Raw genomic sequence first — 22,766 nt, forward strand, 5'->3', positions numbered from 1 at the left:
AAAATAGTTTTTTTTTAAATAAAATTACCAATAAAAGTTATGTTTTAGTAAAAATAATCATTATATATACTAACAATCTTTTTTCTTAAAAGCGTGCACCCAAACAAAGGAGAGTACTTTGTCTCTTTTCTCTAGTTAACCCTTGTTGTTTACTCTCAGGGGTGCACCTCCACATTTGTGATAGTTTTCCATACTGAATTGTATCAAACAATATCGCAACCCTACCCTTGATTTTTCGCATATTCTTTACGAATTACAATTTAATACACAAATAACTATATTCTTTCAGGTGTAACTTGTGCACAGGTCCCTCTCCCAATTCCCCTTCCCTCATCTTACACTTACTTCTAGCCAAATACACTTCATTTTCCAGGCGTATTTTACGGGCAATTACCGGGCGTATCCCGCTAATTGCCGGTTATTAGCGGCCATGTATTACATGCGGCCGCTTAGAAAATTAGGAATCACCATTCTTATGAATGGTGATTTCTATTCTGTCGATGGCGTATGCAGCGCCGTAACTAGGGGGGGGGCTAGGGGGTCACGCGCACCGGGTGCTGGAGGGTGGGGGCGCTAGTGTGGTGTCCCGGCAGCGTGGTCCCTGGGATGAGCAGCGGGGGTCCGGGGACTGGTGGGTTAACGCCAGGTCCTCGCGGGGTCCCGGGGACTGGTGGGTTAACTCCGGCTCCTAGCGCTGCCGGACGGTGGGCGGGAAGCAGGTTTTGAAAAAAGACTTGCCGGACGCTGTTTGGCTGAATTCAGCCAATCAGCGTCCGGCAAGTCTTTTCAAAGTCATCAGCGCTTCCCGCCACCAGCAGATAGCGCTAGGAGACGGAGTGAGTGAAGGCTGCCGCTACACCAGTCCCTGGACCCCTGGACGCTGCACACAGGTATGTTGGCAGTGGGGGTCCAGGGACTGGTGTAGCGGCAGCTTTCACATACACAGCCGCTCGCTATTTGTCTGGCGGCGGGAAGCGCTGATGATTTTGAAAAGACTTGCCGGATGTCGATTGGCTGAATTCAGCCAATCAGCGTCCGGCAAGTCTTTTCAAAATCTGCCTCCCGCCCACCGCCCGGCAGCGCTAGGAGCCGGAGTTAACCTTCTCCAGTCCCCGCACCCCCGCTGCCTGTCCCCAAGGCAGTGATTTGTTTTTTTTGAGGGGGGGGGGGGTGACCAAATGACTGCCGACCCGGGCGCCGAAACACCTAGTTTCGGCCCTGGCGTATGCATTCGTATAGATAAATATGAATATGAATGTGCCATCAATACGAATACGAATGGACGTATTTTTGGCATAGTAAATGGCAAAAATATGAATATGGCTAAAATAAACATATTTACAAATATGAATACGATTATTTGAGCCGTATTTGGCTTTTATTTTCTGACCACGCATTCCTGGTTTTGCTATTGTCTTTCTCAGTACATTGTAATGGCTTGGAGCTGGTAATAGCTTGGAACATTTGTGCGGGAAAATAAAAGGTGGTTTGTCTGGAAGGAAATCTTTCAATAGATTATCTTGTCTAGTTAAGACATCATCATTTTTTATGTATAGTTTTTGTTATCTTGTATTAGGAGATTTTTTCTACTCAACTTCTTTAAATACTTTGTTGACTAAATAATAAGGATCCCTTCATTAATTTCCCTTGTGATCTAAAGGACTGGAAATCTGAACATTTCCTTCTAAAGGTGCATACACGCTGGGGGTTATTGTAATCGGTTCAGTCCCTGACGCATTCGCACAGTGGATCAATGATTTGTGTCTGCGCATGCGCTTTTCTGCCCATATGCAGACGCAGGGTGTGAGCTGGCATGGCGAACTACATGTTCGTCTTCCTGCTCGCACCTATCAGTTTGCCCATGGGAATGCCCAGCATTTCATGGGCGTTCCATGTAAATCAATAGAGGTGACTCAGATCTGCGAGTGCTGGAGGGGTGGATACTAATTACCTATGCCCGGTGGTGCCCTTGGTCTGCCCCCCTTCATCCTCCCGGGCAGCAGCAGCTCTCATGCTGTCAGTGTGTTAATAGGTTACAGATGGAGGGGGGGGGGGCTATTCCAATATTTTTCTGCTAAGGGGACATAGCCACGCCCTCTGTGATTAGGCCATGTCCCCAAAATTTTACCGGGCTCGCCATACCTCTCGGTGCCCCTGCGCAGAGTGCCTAGTGCGGGACACGCTGTGCACCTGCAGCCCCCTGGCAACGTGGATTTAACACTCTCTAGCAACGAGGATGTAACCCACCCGACAATGGGCATGTAACCCCCCTGGCAATGAGCATATAACCCCACTGGTAAGGAGCATGTAACGCCCTGACAATAAGCATGTAAACCCTCCCTAGCAATGAGCATGTCATTTATGGAAGTGAGCATGTAACCCCTGGTAATGAGCGAGAAACCCCTGGCAATGAGCATGAAACCCCCCAGCAATGAACATGTAACCCTCACTGGCAATGATCATGTAACCCCCTAGCAGAAAGTATGTTTTCCCCCTTAGCAATGAGCATGTAAATATCCCAGACAATGAGCATGTACCCCTCCCTGGCAAGGAGCATTTACCCCCCCCCCCTGGCAATGAGCATGTAACCTCCCTGGCAAGGAGCATGTAACCCCCTTTGGCAACAAGCATGTATTCCCCCTTGCAACAAACACGTATCCCCCGACCACCACCTCAGCAATGAGCATGTAAACTAGGGAGGCTAATCCCGGGATCGGGATCGGCGGGATCCCGGGATTTAGGCCTAAAATCGTCAGAATTTGAATCCCGGGATTGAAGGTTTCAATCCCGGGATTTCGGGATTAGTATCCCAGTGCTAAATGTACTTTTTTTTCAAAGCCGGGCAGCGCTGAGCACTTTAGAATGGCTCAGATGCTGCCCGGCTGTCTGCTCCGTACCCCCCGGTGGCCGATTGGTCCGCACTCCGCTGTGTGCAGGTGCTCTGTGATGACAGGCATGACGGCGCCCAGGCTGCGCAGCGTGACCCCTGACATCATGCCACGCTGCGCAGCCCGTCCGCCACCATGTCTGTCAGTGCACTAAATTCAGCACAAGCACACAATCGCTCAGCCGCCCGCCCGCCCCGCCGCTGGATGGATGGAGGAACATCGTTCCTGCTGCTGCCTGTCACCACTACCTCTGTAAGTGACAGCGCAGGGCAGGGGGATGGGGAAGAGTGGCGGGCGGGCAGGCGGGGCGAAGTAAGAGGGCATTAATATTGATATTTGGGGGGCGGGTCATTTTTTGTTTTTTTTTTATTAGGGAGGCCAATCCCGGGATTCCCGGGATTGAGCATTTTTCAATCCCGAATCCCGGGATTGAAAAAATGCCCCGGGATTGGCCTCCCTAATGTAAACCTTCCCCCAGCAATGAGCATGTAACCACTGGCAATGAGCTACAGGGTGACATTATATGTGTAAGCGGCACTAGTGGGGGCATTATGTGTGTACGTGGCAAAACTGGGGGCATTGTGTGTAAGTGGCACTACTGCTGGCATTATGTGTGTAAATGGCACTTCATGGGGCATTATATGTGTAAGCAGCACTAGTGGGGGCATTATGTGTGTAAGCAGAAGTACAGGGGGCTTTATGTGTAAGTGGCACTAAAATTCAATTGGGGGGTACAAAATTTATAATGCCATTGCGTGTATTGCGTTACCCATAAGTGCTGGGAACACTGGCGCCACCAAGAGAAGATGCAGAAAGCTGCATCTGTTGCCATGAAACCCTTGCCAACAAGTAGTTAGAAGCCTTACTCTGGGGCATCATTTGCAAGGGGCATTTTTGTGCATTATGTGTGTAAGCAGCACTACAGGGGTCATTATGTGTGTAAGTGGCACTACAGAGGGGCATTATATGTGTAAGCAGCACTACAGGGGGCATTATGTGTGTAAGCAGCACTAGTGGGGGGATTTTGGGCCTGGCTCGGTAAGCTGCAAAGCACCAGAGAGGCCGCCCTGCCGGATTCCCAACCCCCCCACTGCCGTTTCCTCTCGCAACCAATGCGAGGGGATGTGTTACGAAGACTCACACCCTTGCATGCTGCAGCCGCTGCAGAAGAAGGAATTTGATGGTCGTCAACCATCAATTTAATTCTTCTGCCTTCGCAAATAAAAGTCTCAAATGACTTTTATTTGCGAATGCCAGGACGAAGGCAGGGCAGGTGGCTGATGTTGTGTGACATCAGCCGCCGGCCCCCGGCAGGCATTGACCCGCCCACATACCCATGGGAATGCCCAGTGTTTTCATGATGACCCCCATAGAATGCTGGGCGTTCCCATGGCCCAGTGCCGCCTCTGCCCTCATCTGCCCCGCCCCACCCTCCCCACTGCGAACGGCCTGGCAAATGAATAACTTGCCGTGGCTGTTCGCAGTTGGGGTTTGCACATGCGCAGAAATGCACATTCGCAAACCCCAAACATCGGAGTGATCCAGAATCGGCGACCCATGTCTGTAAGTGGCGCTTACACACATACCCCCACCCCATGGGCACTAAAATGCCAGGGGAGGGGGGATTCCAAAACTGATAACGCTATTGCATGTAAAGCGTTAACCATAAGTGCTTGGAACGCTGGTGCCCCTAAGAGAAGATGCCATGAAACCCCTGACAACTAGTAATTATAAGCCTAACTGTGGGTCATCATTTGCAGGAGGCATTTTTGTGTGTAGGACATAAAATGGTGTCAGCAGCATTACTGTGTGAGGCATAATATGTAATAGGCATTACGGTATGTGGCATAAAGTGAAATAAGCCTTACGGTCTCTGGCATAATGCATAATGCCATAAGGGTGTGTGGCATAAAGTAAAATAGGCATTACAGTGTGTGGCATAAAGTGAAATAAGCATTATGGAGTGTGACATAATCTGTAATGGGCATTACGGTGTGACATAATGTGTAACGGGCACTATGGTGTATGTCTGATATAATATGTAACAAGCATTATGGTGAGCTGAATAATGTGTAATGGGCATTATGGTGTGGCATGTGTAATAAGCATAAGCTTTGTGTGGCATAATATGTAATGGGCACTACAGTTTGTGTTGCATAATGTGTAATGGGCATTACAGTGTGCTGGCATAATGTGTAATGGGCATTACGGTGTGTGGCATAATGTGTAATGGGGATTAAGGTTTGTGTGGCTGTGGCATAATGTGTAATGGGCATTATGGTTTGTTTGGCATAATGTGTAAGGGACATTTCTAGGTACTTGTGAGTTATCCGGGCTGCCGATTTTGTCCTTAAGTTTGGTTAACTTAAGGACACCCGACCGACGCAATGCCCGCGATTTAGCCCCAAATCGGGGGCATCGCGTCGGTCGTGGCCGTTATAAGGGGCCGCGACGCGATGCCCACGATTTCCCTTAGACAGTAATGTTAAAAGACACGATGGACCCGATTTCCCATAGACAGTAATGTTAAAAGACGCGATGGACCCGATTTCCCATAGACAGCAATGTTAAAATAAAATGACAATGTGAAATTGGCCAATATGTTTTTAAAAAAAATGTTTCATGGCCCCCCACCACCGTTAACGCCACTCCACTATTGACGCCAACCCGAAGCGTGGCGAGCGCAGCGAGCCCGCGAGGGGCGGCGGTACGTGTCCTCCGACCTTTTCATGCCCTACTATCCACTAGGGCGTGGAGTGAGAATAGAATAGTGTGGCGAGCGCAGCGAGCCACCGAGCCCGAAGACACCTGTGAAGCCCGCAAGGGCACGCGGATACCTGTGAAGGTGTCCGCGTCCCCTCGCGGGGCTCGCTGCGCTCGCCACACTATTCTATTCTCACTCCACGCCCTAGTGGATAGTAGGGCATGAAAAGGTCGGAGGACGCGTACCGCCGCCCCTCGCGGGCTTGCTGCGCTCGCCACGCTTCGGGTTGGCGTCAATAGCGGGGTGGCGTTAACGGTGGTGGGGGGCCATGAAACATTTTTTTTAAAAACATATCCAATGTGAAATGGCCATATTGGCCAATTTCACATTGTCATTTTATTTTAACATTGCTGTCTATGGGAAATCGGGTCCATCGCGTCTTTTAACATTACTGTCTATGGGAAATCGTGTCGGAAATCGGGTCCATCGTGTCTTTTAACATTACTGTCTATGGGAAATCGTGGGCATCGCGTCGCGGCTCCTTATAATGGCCACGACCGACGCGATGCCCACGATTTCGGGCGCGATGAAAAAATCGGCAGCCCGGATAACTCACAAGTACCCATTTCTATAAGAAGAAAAACTACCTACACCCTTGTTCTGGGCACCACGTCACACTCCTCTGCCTCTCTCACTCCTCTGTCACTGCTCCTAGCCCTCTCTCACCCATACCCATCTATGTCACTGTTCCTACCCCTCTCTCACACCCCGTGTCAATGCTGCTACCCCCCTCTCTCTCCCACCTCATCTGTAGCTTCTTCTGCCCCCTTTCTCTCACCCCCTACGCCCCTGTCAGTGTAAATGCCCCTCGTTGTGAGGCTGTGCCCGCAGCAGGTCCCCGGATCTCTCCAGTACACCGCCCCCTCCCCCTTATTACTTTGTCTCTTTAAGCAGAGGGAGCAGGGGAGGTGGGGCCAGCACAAGCCACACGTGACCCCTCCCGTCCAATCGCATGCTATCCCCGGACAGCACCCCCCTAGCGCCGGAGAAGGCCGGGCAGAGCCGGGAATGTAACATGGCGGAGAGATGCCCAGGAGCGGAGCATGTAGGACAATAAGAGGCCGCAGAGCAGGGGGGCATGCACCGGCCCTACACGTCCTCACAGCCCCCCGAGCGTCATTCCTGCCCTGCCTCCGCTGCAGCACGGCAGCACAATGGTGAGTGTGTCCCCAGCAGCTGGGACTATTTGTCTGCTGGCTGCGGCCTGCACTGGGGGGTGGTGCATGCAGCAGTGATGCATGCACATAACACTGCACACATCTGGGGGGTCACCTGGGATTAGTCTGGGGGGTCTCTGCCTTTGGGGGCTGCAGTGTTCCTATTCCTTCACATCCAGACCCAAGTTTTCTCTATGCACATTCTGCTCCCAGTGCTCCCAGTGTGCTGGAGCAGCATGCATTGCAATTGCTATTATTATTGTAATTATTAATTACCCGTGCTGCATTTCTAGTCTTTGGAAGTCCCTTATATTCTGCCCAATGCAGGACCTCTATACATTGTAAGTGCTAATATTCCTGTGTCCCCAGCATCTGTGGGTGCATGGTCTCCTGCAGGCTTTAGTCGGTGCCATCATTTGCTGAGCAATATATGTATAAGCTGAGAATATGTCACATCTAATGAAATGGTGTCCCATCATTTGCAGATCTCCCCACTGCTGACTGACCACTAGCCTATGGCTGACTATACACCATATTCATTGCTGCTTCAATGTTTCCTAAGACCTCATGAGTGGATGCATGATATCGCTTCATTGTATGTGTTTATTGTAAGAGTGCTGGCCTCATACATACATACATACATACATACATACATACATACATACGTGCCTACAGGGATGCTGCTCTGCCTGATATGTGGGCACCTTGGCACCGAATCCTGGATCCACTCTGTATACAGTGTCCTCTATTCGGCACCTTGTTCCGCAATCAGACTTTTCTCTGCAACTTTGTAGCTTCTGAAAGTTGTGCTGGAGAATTCGCATGTGCATAATTAATGAGGCCAGAGAGTGATGGGTGCGCTGCGTACAGTACAGGCTACAATATAGAAGGACCTGTTTACATCGTTCAGTCATGCATATAAAAGTGCCCATACATGGTGCGATCATTGTATGCGTTTTGGTCTAGATCGCATCGCACACAAATCGCATGCGATCAGGACCTAGGTCAAAACGTATATACTTTTTGAACTGTGCGTGGGAGAGCGCATCGCACCCGCAAAATGCACCGTTTATGGGCACCTTTATAGTCCCTGCACCAGTGGAGAATACAATCTGTAGTGCGCGGACACGCATGCAGACTAGGGTTATTTTGTTGTGTTAGAAGCCAATTAGCCTACCTGTATTTAGGTTTTGGTGCGTAAGATTAAACAAGGGGTTCTGGAGGAAAGAACATACAAACTCCACGCACATTGTCTTCTCAGGGAATGAACACGTGACCTCTCTGATCTATGTTTTTCTTAACAAAGATCTGTTTGGCTGCTCATCTAAAGTGTGACACATATTTTGTAGCGTTTTACAATATTTCAGTCCCTGCTCCCTGAAGCTTTCTGTCCATGTATTGTGTAACGTCTATATTTGTATTTTTATCAGATCTATTGAGCTTACACACTGGTCGATGTTGATGATATATCTTTAACGTTATCAGCATTGTGCATATCGTTAACGATATATCGCTCAGTGTGTACCCAGCATTGGTTTCACTTTGCCGGTGAAGCTCTGTTGTAGAAATGCACTCTGAGAGGTACCAAAAGCATCTCAACTTTGTGGCATTCCTTCTTTCCATGTCATATCACCTGCCCATCAGTGTTTAAACCAATGCACAGTTGGCGTTTGGTCACCCCCACGATAAGCAAACAATTCAGTTGAAACATATGTAAATATAAAGAGTACTGCAAGCCTTTGTCCTTACTCAGCATTGGGACACAGCTGCCCTCCCCAGTATAAGCTGTGCATCCTCTTATCATTACTGTTGTGATCTTACCCACTGAGCGATGTGGGCAGTGCTGCATAAATTATATAGCCGGGGTCCCCACTAAGCGTTTCGACCCATGAACGATATTGACAACTATTTCCCTAGAACTCCCGGCTAATGATACAGTACAAACACACTGAACTATATCGTTAACGATACAGTGATGTCATTGGGTCCCCGCACCGTACGCGCAGTCATTGACTATAGTACAATTGATTTGCATGTACAGATTGTTAATTAATCAAGGGAGCACGCATCATTAATATTGAGTGTACACACGAAGCGATATTGTTTAAACCAGGCATGTCCAAACTGTGGCCCTTCAGCTGTTGTGAAACTACACGTCCCAGCATGCCTTGCCACAGTTTTAGCATTCCCTAATAGTGAAACTGTGTCAAGGCATGATGGGACTTTTAGTCGCTTGGCATCTATTCACGTTAAACGGAGAGTTTGGGGGAAGCATAGCCTCTCCCCATCAGTGATGCCGACTCCTGCGGCATGTCCCAGTAGTGATGTATAGGGGAACCAGACCACCACCCATATGTCTGCTGGTGGGGCGGAGCCCACTCCATGACAGGCCACGCCCTCTTCTGCAAAAATGCAGCGCTTTCGTGCTCTGCATTCTAGCGGGGACACTATACAGGTTCTGGGGGAATGCAGGCTTGCATTCAGTTAGCCACAGAACCTGTGTAATTCATAGGGATAAGTATGACAAGCCTAATAAAATGCTACCCAGTGTTATTCAGACTTGAGTTGCCCTGGCATATGCTTGTGCTACTGTAATACCGCTTTCACATTGCAGCATTCGGTTGCTGCTGTATTCCAGGCCGTACATCAGGCCAACTTTCCTCCAACTAATTTGTAATTCAGTAATTTTCTCCCAAAATCTGGAAACCGTTGGTCAGACAAGTGGCCTAACTCAGACCGGATGGCGTGGCTGTGAATCAGCAGGAAAGTCGATAATCAATAGACTGCACATGCGTGCCCCTTAGTACGCATGTGTGAGGTCGGCTGGTAATGACATACTGCTGTTTGCAAAGTGATTGACATGACGCCTGTGTTTGTAGGGGGTAATTGGCCGCTTTCTGGGATTGTCAGGGAAAACTCAGGCGTAGGTGTACGGTCAGCACCGACCCCGATCAGCCTGCTTCTATCCCAGCTGTCCAGTATGTCCTGGGTAGGGATGCCAATCCCGGGATCGGCGGGATCCCAGGATTTAGGACATTTTTGACCGGGATTTGAATGCCGGGATTGGAGGCTCCAATCCTGGGATTATGGGATCAAAATGCGCATGCGCATTTAATCCCTTTCTCCAGTGTAGCACTGAACGCGCCGGGGAGGAGGTGGGTAACTCTGAGTACTGGGAACACTATGTGGTTGCGCAGCATGACCTCTAACATCACGCTGCGCTGCCTGGCAACAAGGTCGTGTGGCTACGCAGCCACACACTGCCTCCCACGCTGCCGTATCTGCCCGGACATCAAGATACCCACCACCTCCCTGGCTGGCCAAGTCACCTCGCCTCCTCCGCCGCACAGCTCCTCCGCCACACGCCGCCGCACAGCTCCTCCTCCTCCGTTGGAGGTAATATATATTCATCTCAGAATCCCGGCATTGGCAGTTTTTCAATCCCGAATCCCGGGATTAAAAAAATGGCCCGGGATTGGCCTCCCTAGTCCTGGGCTACACACAGACTGCACACACTGGAGAAATCATTAGATGGTGGGTGGCTAGTGAATGGATTTGCAGCTATTCCGAGGCTTGCTCAGGGTGGGAACTCAGCCATTGCGTTATCAGGTCTGAATTAGGGTTCAGCGTGATTTCCCAACATTCAAAATACCGACTGTATTGGCAGACAGTCAAAATACCGACATTCAGTATTCCAACACGACCAAAATGCTGCTATTGAAATTGTCGACAGGTCAAAAACTCTACGCATTAGCCAATCGGTCCCTAACTGCCATGTTACAGGCTGTTCAAAAATGTCAGTTGGGAGCTGACTGGTCCACGTTTCCTCTCTGTCCAAGGCTCAGTACATGAACCACTATAACGGCTTTGTTGTGAAAGTGACATGACCCCAAAGTACTGCTCCGTTATTGGGGGAAATTTACTAAGACAGGAGTTCTAGATCAGATGGGATTGGTTGCTCTGGGCAACCAATCAGATACTATCTATTATCTTCTAAAAGGTGCTAAATATATATGAAGTAGATTCTGATTGGTTGCCCATAGCAACATCCCATGTGAAACGGAACTCCTAGCTTAGTTATACCCCTTTCACACCAGAAATGCAGGGACAAACCCGGGAATTACATTCCTCGGACAAGCAGGGACATTCCCGGGTTGGGACCCTTTCACACCAGAAATGTCCCTGCATTTTCTGGTGTGTCTAGGGGGCGGGAAGGAGGCCTTCAGGAGGTGGGGAGGAGGCGGGCAGTCGGCGGGATGGCGGCGGAGGTGGTAAGAATACTCACCCCGGTTGCTGGTCCACCGCCCAGGCCAGGGTTCCACACAGGCGGTGGCGCAAATGATGGGACAGGCGGCGGATGAAGATGACGCAGCTCTCCGGCACCCTCACTGCCGCCGGAGAGCTGCGTCATCATCATCCACCGCCTGTCCCGTCATTTGCGCCCGCCACCTGCGTGGATTCCCGGCCGGACAGCACACCGAGGACCGGCAACCCGGGTAAGTATACCCTACCCCGTTCACACCAGCCAGGTCCCCGGGTTGAACCCGGGAACAACCCTGCTACCTAGCAGGGTTGGATTGCCGGCAAATTAGCCCGGTAACTTGTCCCAGGTACCTTTCACACCAGCGGTAGTACCGGGTTGTTCCCGGACTCAACCCGGGAATTTAGGCTGGTGTGAAAGGGGTATTAATTTCTCCCATAGTCTTCGGGTGCATTTCCATAGTAATCATCTAGCTGGGTGTAGTCATTATATGATGGTAACGGGGTGACTGTGGTCCTCTGTGGGGCAGAGACCTGCTGAGTTTGGGTAACTCTGCCCCTGATTGTGCTACCAATGCACGATTGCAGAATTGCCACCTCCTGACTTTGCTGCATATACCCAGCTCTGATGATGTGTTTGTGTCATTAAGGTCCTCCTGGGTTTTAAACAGCGGGAAATGCGCTCTTGAAGTGTAGTAAAAGGTGACAAAACGGCACCATGGGAGGCATTTCGTTTTTTTAAAGTGCCTAAAATCCTTGCTGATGAGGCTGCCCGCTGTGCACATCTATTTCGTGCGCAAACACTAAATAGAAAGTCCTAGCCCAGGATCCTGGAAATGTGTGAAATAATTTTGGTGTTGATTTGAGAAATATCTATATATTCCTGCATCCTTTCCTAGCTGTGTGTTACCTTATTGGCACCAAAGAAGACATCCATGGACCCCTGTACTAAGTGGTCACATTCCCTGAATTTGTCTATTCAGTGCCTCCTCTGTTGTGAACTGCTAACCCAGAGTATCCTGTAGTGTTAAGTATTGGAGCCAAATATATCAAGCTTCAAAAAAGCGATCAAATGGAGAGTAATAAACAACCAGCCAATCATCTCCTACCTGTCATTTTTCAAACCCAGCCTGTAACATGACAGGGAGGAGCTGATTGGCTGGCTGTTTATTACCGTCCATCATTTGATCACTTTTTGATGCTTGATCTATTTGGTCATTAATGAGGTGAATATTGCAGATCTTTCCCTTGTGTTTGGGAGGGGGTTATCCTGTATGGCAGGCATGTCCAAAGTCAGGCCCAGGGGCCAATTGCGGCCCGTGCTGTAATTTCAAACGGCCTCCAGCCAGAAGCGGGTGGAGCATTAGATGCGGGACACACAGCACTAAAGGTGGGGCCCTGGCGAGCGTGCCTTTACCTTGCTGTCTGCAGCAGTGAGGAGGTGCGGCCGCCACAGTGAGATGTGTTTGGCGTATTTCGGGTGAGTATGCATCAAACCCCTGCAGCTGCAACTGTATATCACCCTCCTCCGCAATCACAGTGACAAGAGTGTGGGGGGAGGGGGTGCAGCATGGGGGAAACTTGCTCCCGTAACATGCAGAGTGAAGGAGGGCATCAGCGGGAGCCCAAGCATCTCCTGTCCTTGCAGTTCGTGCTTTGCCTCTCCGTCCTCTGGCTCACACAAGGGGCTGGGAAACATACAGTGAAGGAGGGTCAGGCTGGGGGACATACAGTTTATGGAGGCAGTGATGGACATTCAGAGAAGGGGGGGGGGGGGCAGGCTGTGGGACACAGTGAATGGGTGTCATACAGTGAATGGGGGCAGATTGGGGGACATACAGTGAAGGAGGGTCAGGCTTTGGGACATACATTGAATGGGGGCAGTGATGGACATTCAGAGAAGGGGGACAGGCTGGGGGACAGAGTGAATGGGTGCAGAGTGGGGAACATACAGTGAATGGTGGACATACAGAGAAGGATGGTCAGGCAGGGGAATATACAGTGAAGGGGGCACATACAGTGAATGGGGGCAGGCTGGAAGAATTATAGAGAAGGGGGGGGGCAGTCTAGGGAATATACAGTGAAGGGACAGGCTGGGGGACATAAAGTGAGTGGGGGACCATTCTGATGCGATTAATGATTCAAAGAATGTCAGGCTGAATGGTCGGCCCCCCACATTTTCAACTCTTCAAAACTGGCCCTCGCCGCAAAAAGTTTGGACACCCCTGCTGTATGGTTACTAAGGTCCTGACTGGGAGGTTGTACAGTTCTGATATTAGACCCCTGGATGCATTTCTGCAGGGAACCTGTAAGATCACGAGTGTTAGGAGTGTGGGTTGGAAACCACTACGGGAAAGGTGCCATTGTAATGTGGTGGTTCCGGTTCAGTTCACACATCTACAGTGTCTAGAGCAGTCATGGACACTCCAGCTGTTGTTGAACTATACATCCCAGCATGCCCTGCATCAGTTCTAGCATGGCCAAATGGTAATACTGTAGCAGGGCATGCTGGGATGTGTAGTTCAACAACAGCTGGAGCGTCGAGGTTAGCCATCACTGGTCTAGATAGTTATAAGATCGACAGGGTCAAAAGTCGACATGAAAAAGGTAGACAAAAAATGACAAAAAACTTGTGTCAACCTTTCATGCCGACCTCTTTCATGTTCACCTTTTGACCCTGTCGACCTTTTGACTATCTAATGCACATCCGTAATGAGGACGGGCGGCCATGTTGTGGCGGGAATAATATTTGCAGCACTCGTCACGCCAAAGGGATGTCACCAGTTTCCAATAAATTTCTAGGCTGAAACTTCTACTTTATTTGTAGTATTATTTTTTGCTGCTCTGCAAAGTTTCTAGTCTTGACTTTATTCCTGTCCCCCCGGTCTTTTGGGAAATGCGTTCCGTTTATGGTCATGCATCGTTATATAAAAGGGGATCATCAATGCGGAATGACCCTTTGGTCGAGGACTCCGGAGAGGAATGTTTCTGACTGATTAAACACCGCCGAGCACCTTGCTGGATGTAATGCTAATTTAATCTCTCCTTTGTTTCGGGATCCCACTTCCATGGCGCTGCTGAAGGGTGGTTCTCCCTATAGACGGCCATTAGAAGGGATGAGCAGATTTATACAGCACATTGTAAAAAAAAATTGTTTTTTAAATCCAATAACTTTTGCGAAATTTATGCGCCAGATGTGTGGGTGTTCTTGTCCTATGCAGCACGAATGGCTGTATGAAATCATTTTGTTGTTGGATGAGAATAAAATGAGTGGTCTGTGTAATATCCGTGCATCCCTTCCTCGCCTAGCCGCGTTTGACCGTTTTTGCCCCAAACCAACTTCCACACTTGCATCATTCATCAGGGACGGACTGGGCAGCTGAGACATCCATCTGGCCAGTGTACTTAGTGGGCTCGGCCACAATTCCTACCTTCAAAATCTGTGGAATACAAAGTGGTAAATTGGCCCCCCTCATCAGCTGCCTCAGTCCCCTCCAAGAGGACCGGGCCCAGGTAACTCGTACCCCTCTCCTCTCTTTGCCCCTGGTCAAGGATTATTCTTCACTTCAATCCCATTCTTCTGTGTTGTTCTCAATAGCTACATCCCTATTATTATATTAACCATTTATACATTCATTTACATAGCGCCAGAATATTCTGTTGGGCTGTAACAGTTGGGAATTGTTCGTAATAAAACAAGACCGCATTTGTGACCTGTATATAGGATAATGGTAGTTTAATACACGAGGATAGGTGAATTACTGTCCATTCCAGCATCTATCAAAACCTGTGCAGTTCCTCTTTCCTGTCTGGGGTGTCGTTCTCTGCTATGGTGGTTCTAGAACAAGGCTGGTCTGCAAATCAGCGCTGAATTACAGACCATACTGTGCTAGAAGCACCACAGCAGAGAGCGAAAGTAAAGAAGAACTGCACAGGTTTCGAAAGGTGGAGGGTGCTAGAATGAACACTACATAATGGTTCATTCAGTTTGAGTATAAGAAGAGAACACATGTAAGTTTTGTGTGAGCTGTGTAGAGGCTCAGTAACTGTTTTACACTTGGTATAAGGGTCATTCATTAGTGTGATACAACTTGCCCTAACACTAGGGGCACTGGAGAGAATATTTCTGGTTGTACTGGAAATAGGGGCTACCCTTCCTATAGGTGATGGATGTTGCTGGAATGTCTATCCACAATTACCCTCTGAAGTATCTAATGTCCAAGATCCCCCGATACACAGAAACCGTTAAAGGGGCAAGTGGTCTGCAAACGTATAAGTTAGTAGGGTGTCACATTAGTCCTCTCCATGGTATTTACAGTGTTCAGCAAAATACTGTACAGTGTATATATAACCAGATTCTGCTAGTGTCTTATAAAAGCACATAGCTGTCATTGCTTAGACCTCTTTCCCCGTTTTTTTTTTTTTTTTTTTAACCCAATCGTCTGCGAGTCTCCCACCCTTGTCACACCGGTCCATTCACGCGTTGGATGAATGGCAGGCACGGAAGGATTAACTCACTGTACACCTCAGCTGTTCACCATCGATGTGCTGCCCTGTGGCTGGAGGGCCTGGGCTGTCTGATCAGCTTGAGCCAAGGTTAAAGATTTTCGGGGCTGCGTATAACACTGGTGCATTCCTGGATGCGGTGAAGAGAAAACAGTCACCGGAAAGAAATGTAGGACCCACTATGATTAAAGTCTCTCTACTGCCAACCCCTAGCTCAGGGGGCCCGCGGTGTTAAAAGGAAATTATATTCTATATATTTGTATGTGCATATAGGTATAACATTATATCACATGTTTATGTCCTTGTATACAAGTGTATTGTTCCATAATGCTCTGTGTGTGACCTGACCTCACCCTGTCACACACAGCACCTATTCCGGGGGTCTCTGTGTGTGTGTGTGTGTGTATGAGTTGGGCCCCATACAGAGGATAGGAGCAAGCTTTGCACAAGCCAGGCTCCGGAAACAGAGGGAGTCTTTTTTTTCCATGGCCATATTTGGTTCCGCTTGATAGCTCTAAGCAGGCACGGCTAAACTATGGCCTTCCGCTGTTGTGAAACTACAAGTCCCATCATGCCTTGCCACATGTTTGCTATTAGGGAATGCTAAAACTATGGCAAGACATGCTGGGATGTGTAGTTTCACAACAGCTGTAGGGCCACAGTTTGGACATGTCTGCTCTACAGTGTCTAGATGGACAGTCAATGGGTCTACATCAAAAGGTCGACATGAAAACGGTAGATACATGACCAGGTCAACATGTTTTTTTTCATGATTTCTTTTTTTCTTCCAACCGGCTTGTTCTTGATTTACCATCCATGTCCGCATAGAGGGAGAATAGAATAGTGTTCCGAGCCAGAAGCATGGCGAGCGAAGGTACACGTTCTATTAATTGGGGGTCCATGTCGACCTCTGTCAACATTGACACGCCCCTAAGGAATTGTCAAAACCTCATAACGACCATCATGTGTATCTTTTCCACGTTTTGGCCCTCTTGACATCTCTTATGTTGACATTTTGATCCTGTCGACCTTTTGGGGTCGACTTTTGACTGTATCGAATAATCCATACTAGGACAGATTACGGAAAGGCCGGGTTTATGTCTGTAGCCAATCCTTTGAAATACATTCCCTAGATTCAAATGAAAGAGTGCCCCCACTGGCCAGGTGTGGAATATGCATGCTTATTTTTGACACCCTTTTGAGCTTGGGTTGGTAGTTTCATTATCAGGGGCCAAAGAGTCCCACATTTTCACTCCTCAGTAAATAGGCTTTACTGGCTGGGTAGCGGGTGCGTACAGCATGTAGTCCCTAATGCCAGCCAACTCTGGTCTGGCTGGTTCTGGTTAGTCTACAGCAGTCATGTCCAAACTGTGGTCCTCCAGCTGTTGTGAAACTACACATCCCAGCATGCCTTGCCATAGTTTTAGCATTCCCTAATAGCAAAACTGTGGCAAGACATGATGGGACTTGTAGTTTCACAACAGCTGGAGGGCCATAGTTTGGACATGCCTGGTCTACAGTATCCAGATACAGTCAATAGGTCTACCCCAAAAGGTTGACATGAAATAGGTTGACAAGGTCAAAAGATCGACATAAAATAGGTTGATATGAAATGGGTCACCAGGCTCGGAAGGTTGAAATGAAAAAGGTAGACACATGACAAGGTCAACATGTGTTTTGCAGGCGTTGCACTAATTGGGGGTCCATGTTGACAGTTTTTGACATTGACACCAACAAAATCTGAAGAAAATAGTGTCGACATTTTGACCCTGATGATGTATTGTATTTCTTCTTGGTCATGGCGTCACCGCAACACTTTCCTCTGTAACCTCCAATAGTTGATGCCTTGTTTTGCTCCTGAAAAACCCAAGTCAGCCAGTTCAGGTAGCTTTTATTTTCAAGGTAAAAGGTAGTTCCTACAGGAGCCATTGGTTGTTGGGAATGGGCACCAAAAGAGGATAGATGGGAGAACTTGTGGATTCTACAGACTTCATAAGGCATCAGTCAATTAAGGCCGTGGTGGCCATTGGTGTATGGGTCATAGGGTCCACCTATGAAAAGAGTCGACCGCATCCCGGCCATTGTAGCTACGTGACTTGGGTCATGAGTCAGATGTCAGTAGAAAGGTGTTGGTTTCCCCTTTGTTGCTGTACAGTTCCCTGGGAAAGGCTTACGTTAACTTTACAGTCACCGGGATACAGCCACAAGAGCATAGGTCAGGGCGGACATTGATGTTGAGCGTTAAAGGGACCAAATAGGCCGTTTTTTTTCTCTCCAATTGCTGCTTTATATCAGCTTTGGAATTGGAGAAAACTGGTCTGCATTCCAATTCTTCCCAAAGATGGTTGATGGGGTTGGGAGTCAGCTCTCTGTCCAGACCACTCGCGCCCTCTTCATGGTGATCTATGGCTTCTGCTCAGCTGTGGAAATCTTCATTCATGAAGCCCAGAGCTTATGGGTGTTGGGTTGATGTTGGTTTCAGAAGATGTTGGGAGCTTGATATTTAGTTACACAAGACGTCTGTCCTGACCTGCTACATGTTACAGCACTAAGTGGCCCCTTTGGGATGCGGTCATTTGGTCTACAGCATGATGGTCGACAGTCATTAGGTCGACACCATTAGGGAGACATGGGAAAAGGTCGACATGGGTCTAGGTTGACATAGGAAAAGGTCGACATGGTTCCAAGTCGAAAGGTGATTAGTTCGACAATGTCTAGGTCGACGTCTTAAGATCGACATGGGGTTATTCACTGTTTTTTGACCCGACATGTGCCGACAGGCGGTATTTTATGCCCTACCATCCACTAGGGCGTGGTGGGAGAATAAAATAGTGTGCTGAGCGCAGCGAGGCACCATGCCCGACGCACTTGAAAACTGTGTCCATGTCGACTGTGTTGACATTCAGGTAAAAAAACAGTGAAAAACCCATGTTGACCGTCGACATAGACATTGTCGAACTAATGACCTGTCAATCTAACAACCTGTCAAACTAATGATCTTTCGACCTAGACCCATGTCTACCTTTTCCCGTGTCGACCTAATCGTGTCGACCATCATGCTGTAGACCAAATGATCCCAACAGTTCATGGTTTTCAGGCCACCTGTGGTCTGTAGAATGTGTCTGTTAGGACTGAATGCAGCACGGGTTTGGAAATGTGTGTTCTACCGCTTTCCCATTGAAAAGCAGCATCTGACCCTGGTCTAACCTTTTTACACTAAAATCCAGGTAGAATTGCTGTGATGGTCAGTAACTTATTGCCGCGATGTGAAAAGTATGTTAGTACTGACTCCACCTGTGCACCAGCTTGGTGGTCTGGAGAACTTGGACCGTTGGTAGATCTCAAGGACAGGTTTGGCCAGGCCTGTCGTAGATATTTCACCTTCAAATAAACAGCCCTTACAGCTGACCAGGGCACCTCTGTTAAGGCAGACATTTAATCAATGTGTCACGTTGACTCATTCCGCTGTTACTGTGAAGATGTAGGCTGGATTCTATGTCCCTGTTAGCAAGTGCTGTGATTGTAATAGCTAAACACACTAATTAGACGGGGTGTGGGCATACCTGTTTCTGTCTGCCTGCTGCTGATGCCCATTGCACCCCCTCCCCTTTACTACATCACAAAATATTGGTGGGTGAGGGCCGGTTTGACAACACATTTATAGTCTATACACATCACTACTTTTAATAACTGTTTAAGGCTGGCCGCGCTGTGATTATAAAGCTGTCTCTGTTGGTGAAGTCTCTGGATCCGCTAATACAGACTGCAGACAAGACCCGCATTAGGCGCTCGTTCTTTGATGAATGGTCCCATCCTATTCTTCTGACCTACTGACCGAGGCTCCAGAGAAGCATCTAATTAGAGCAGTCGGGGGACGGGGTATCTCATGGGGAGGGGGGGGGGATTTGCTTTGCTGCTTTTGTTGGATCGAAAAACAAAAGTCTTGTTCTACGATCAGAATTGAATTCCTGACCTGCATGTGCTGTGCACGCACACATTCGCTAAGATGTCCAACACACTGCACAGTTCGCGTTTACGGTTTATTGGACATCTCTAAGAGCTGATTGGTAGACGAGTTATTCAAATCTACCAATCGGATTCTATAGTTCATCAAGTGAATTCCATAAAAGGTTAGCTAGGGACTGGTTACTATTTAGAAGGTTAGATTCCCCCCCCCCCCCCCCCCCCCCTCCTCCTGTACTGTACATTTGAGGGTAATTATCCGGCCAGAAACCGGTATCTTATAAAGTTGGGATCTACAAGGGGTGTGGCTTAATTTGTTCTGGCTGGGGAGCATTTTTCCTAAATTTGCTGGTAATGTTACAATAGCTTTCACAGAAGAAGATAATGAGATCATCAAGTATTATGTGGATAATCACAAGCCTGCAAAGCCTATGGGTTGCTTACAGAGAGATTTTGAAAAGGGACAATTTAACTATTAAGGGATACTCTCCATTTTGGAACATTTGGGATGCCTGGCGATTATGCTTTCACCCTATTTCAGGACATCGGAAGCCCAGAACAAGACTGCTGAATAGCTGATAGAGCACACAGACATGGTGTATAAATATAACCAACAAAATTATGCAGGGAAGTCTGGGCACCGTTCCGGCACAGTAGCAAATGTTTTTGTTCTTCGATAAATGCCATCTGGGGGTAAACGGTGAGGAAAATGCATTTGTTTAGCAGTATATGCTTTTTTCGTTATTTAAAGATCCCTTTTTTTTTATCAAGCGCCATTTATGGGGGTTGGGGGCTTAATTAAAGCTCCCCCTATTTTATTTTGAATCCTTTTTTTTTTTTTTCTATGAATATCGAAGGGGGAATTAAATAGTTTTTTTTGGGCAGCGCTAATTTAGGAGCTTAAATTAAATTTAAACTTGAGCTATTCAATTGTTTTGCGGACAGGACCCAGCTGCATTACTTATGTATCATGCCCAAATGCAGCTGGTTTAGAAGTGGGTAAAACCTTGCTGTGGGCCAGATGTACTAAGCTTGAAAAAAGTAATCAAATGGATAGCGATAAACCACCATCCAATAAGCACTTAACTGCCATGCCGCAGGCTTTGCTTGAAAATGACAGGAGCTAATTGGTTGGTGGTTTATCACTCTCCATTTTAGCACGTTCCAAGGCTTAGTACATTCCGCCCAGAGGGGTAGATATATGAAGCACTGATAATGGAGGTGGCCCATGGCAACCAATCAGCACTGCAGTGACATCTATAATTTGCATATTATACAGAGCAGCTGATTGGTTGCCATGGGCTACTTCTCCTCTGGCTCACTTCTCCTCCTTTATCACTGCTTCATACATCTACCCCAGACTTCTGCTCGTTACCTCAGGAGACTGTCGGCAGAAATCATGTAGTCGCAAACCATTGAATTCCCCTATGAACAATTCAATGGGATTACCATTTATCCACATTCTCTAGACCAGGGGTGGCCAACCGGTCAGAGGTAAAGAGCCGAAAAATATCGGTAGTCAAGCTAAAGAGCCGACATCATGCGCGTGCCGAAGGCGCATGCGCCAAAAAAGGGGCGTGGTCTATTTTGACCCCTTGGGTGGGTGTGATACAAATATGCCTCCAATAGTGCAGTGCCATATACACATATGCCCCCAATAGTGCCAGATACACATATGCACCCCACGGTGCCGGGTATGCCCCCACAGTGCCACCAACTGCTATGCCCCCACAGTGCCACCAACTGCTATGCCCCCACAGTGCAAATTTCCCAGGAGCAGGACTCACCGTTGTTGCTGCTGCTGCCAGGCGGGGAGAGGACAGTCTGGTGTCCCCCTGCAGTCCTCCTGTCATGTCACCGATGGGAGGAGAGCACAGCACACCGCGTGACTCCTAGTCCTTCCCCCCTCACTTCCCTGTGACTGGGCCGCCCACCAATTTAAGCTCGCTGGACGGCTCCTGATTGGCTGCTGGCCCACGAGCTCTGATTGGCAGACTGCCCAGTCACCAGGATGCACAGTAAGGGGTAGGAGAGATGCGCGATGTGCGCTCTCCTCCCCTCAGAAAGAGAAGGGATTCAGGGAACCGGCAGCAGGGGGGACTGGCACAGACGGTGGACGGCGGGCAGCAGTGGGAGCAGGAGCCGCACTTTACAAGGGGGGAGAGCCGCATGAGGCTCAAGAGCCACGGGTTGGCCACCACTGCTCTAGACACTTGATGGCTAACCTTGACACTCCAGCTGTTGCTGAACGACACATCCCAGCATGACCTGCTGCAGTTTTGATATTTGGCCATGCTAGAACTGATGCAGGGCATGCTGGGGGTTGTAGTTACACAACAGCTGGAGTGTCAAGGTTAGCCATCACTGCTCTAGTCTCTAAGCTCTCCAGACAATTGTGCCCTTTATAGCCTGTTTCGCGCGAGCCCATCCTTTCAGAAGGTCACCCATACGTGTTCTCATGTGCGACTATATTTTGTAAAGATCCAGCACTGCAAAGTTTTGTCACCTTATGAAAAAGCTATGACTGTGATTTATGACCTTTACATAAACCTGCTGAGTCTTTGACTGGACCGTTTGTAGAAACCCCATTAAAGATGGCCGCCTCACGCTTCTGAGAGCAATCCGGGTGGAATCCGTGAGACGTAGGCTGTCTGTCTCAGTTGCTTAGATCAGCAGAACGGTTAATGAGCCAAGGTGTTCTACCGTCTCCAAGCTGCACCCAGGTGCCTGTGTAACGGATTCCTGCAGAAATGCAACTTCTAATACGTTTACTTTCAAGGGTATAATATAAATAGATCTGTGACGCTCTAGAAAGGGAGATTAAACTGTAACCCAGGTCTAGAGACTCCTCATTACAGAACTAAATCAGTGTGATGACTAAATCTTCCAAAATTCTGTATGCCAACCGCAAACAGACGTCCATCATGAATATCTGGCCCTGGTGTAGTGCAGGGTGCTGATCAGTGAGGAGGGTATATTTGACATATTTTTTTGACAGCACAATTTTATACCTGTTGCAGTGTTACAGTAGCTATATAGCATTGCGCATTATTGCTCATGCACCAGCGATGTGTGCTGGGCGATCTGTGTGGACCAGTATTCTCTGGTGAGAACATTAGTGATTTGACTGGATTTTGACTGCAATGAAGTCAGACGATGGCGACGTGTGGGACCGCTCATTGCCGCTGCTATAGCCTGTACACAAGGAGCGACCTGTGCTTAGTTTCT

At 48.4% G+C, this 22,766-nt stretch overlaps 1 protein-coding gene across 2 annotated transcripts in view; it reads left to right on the plus strand.

The window, feature by feature from the left end:
* The first annotated feature begins 6,594 nt into the window (after positions 1 to 6,594).
* ZBTB47 (zinc finger and BTB domain containing 47) overlaps positions 6,595 to 22,766 on the plus strand; it is a 44,941-nt gene continuing 28,769 nt past the window's right edge. The window contains exon 1 of one of the 2 annotated variants that reach the window (XM_083186839.1): positions 6,595 to 6,809. In XM_083186839.1, coding sequence (XP_083042965.1) covers positions 6,807 to 6,809 — 3 coding nt within the window. In that variant the 5' untranslated portion in view covers positions 6,595 to 6,806. The remainder of the gene's footprint in view (positions 6,810 to 22,766) is intronic. The other variant, XM_083186840.1, reaches the window with a different exon arrangement.

Source organism: Crinia signifera, chromosome 5 (assembly GCF_055691185.1).
Source record: "Crinia signifera chromosome 5, ASM5569118v1, whole genome shotgun sequence".
In the NCBI taxonomy this organism is placed as follows: Eukaryota; Metazoa; Chordata; class Amphibia; order Anura; family Myobatrachidae; genus Crinia; species Crinia signifera.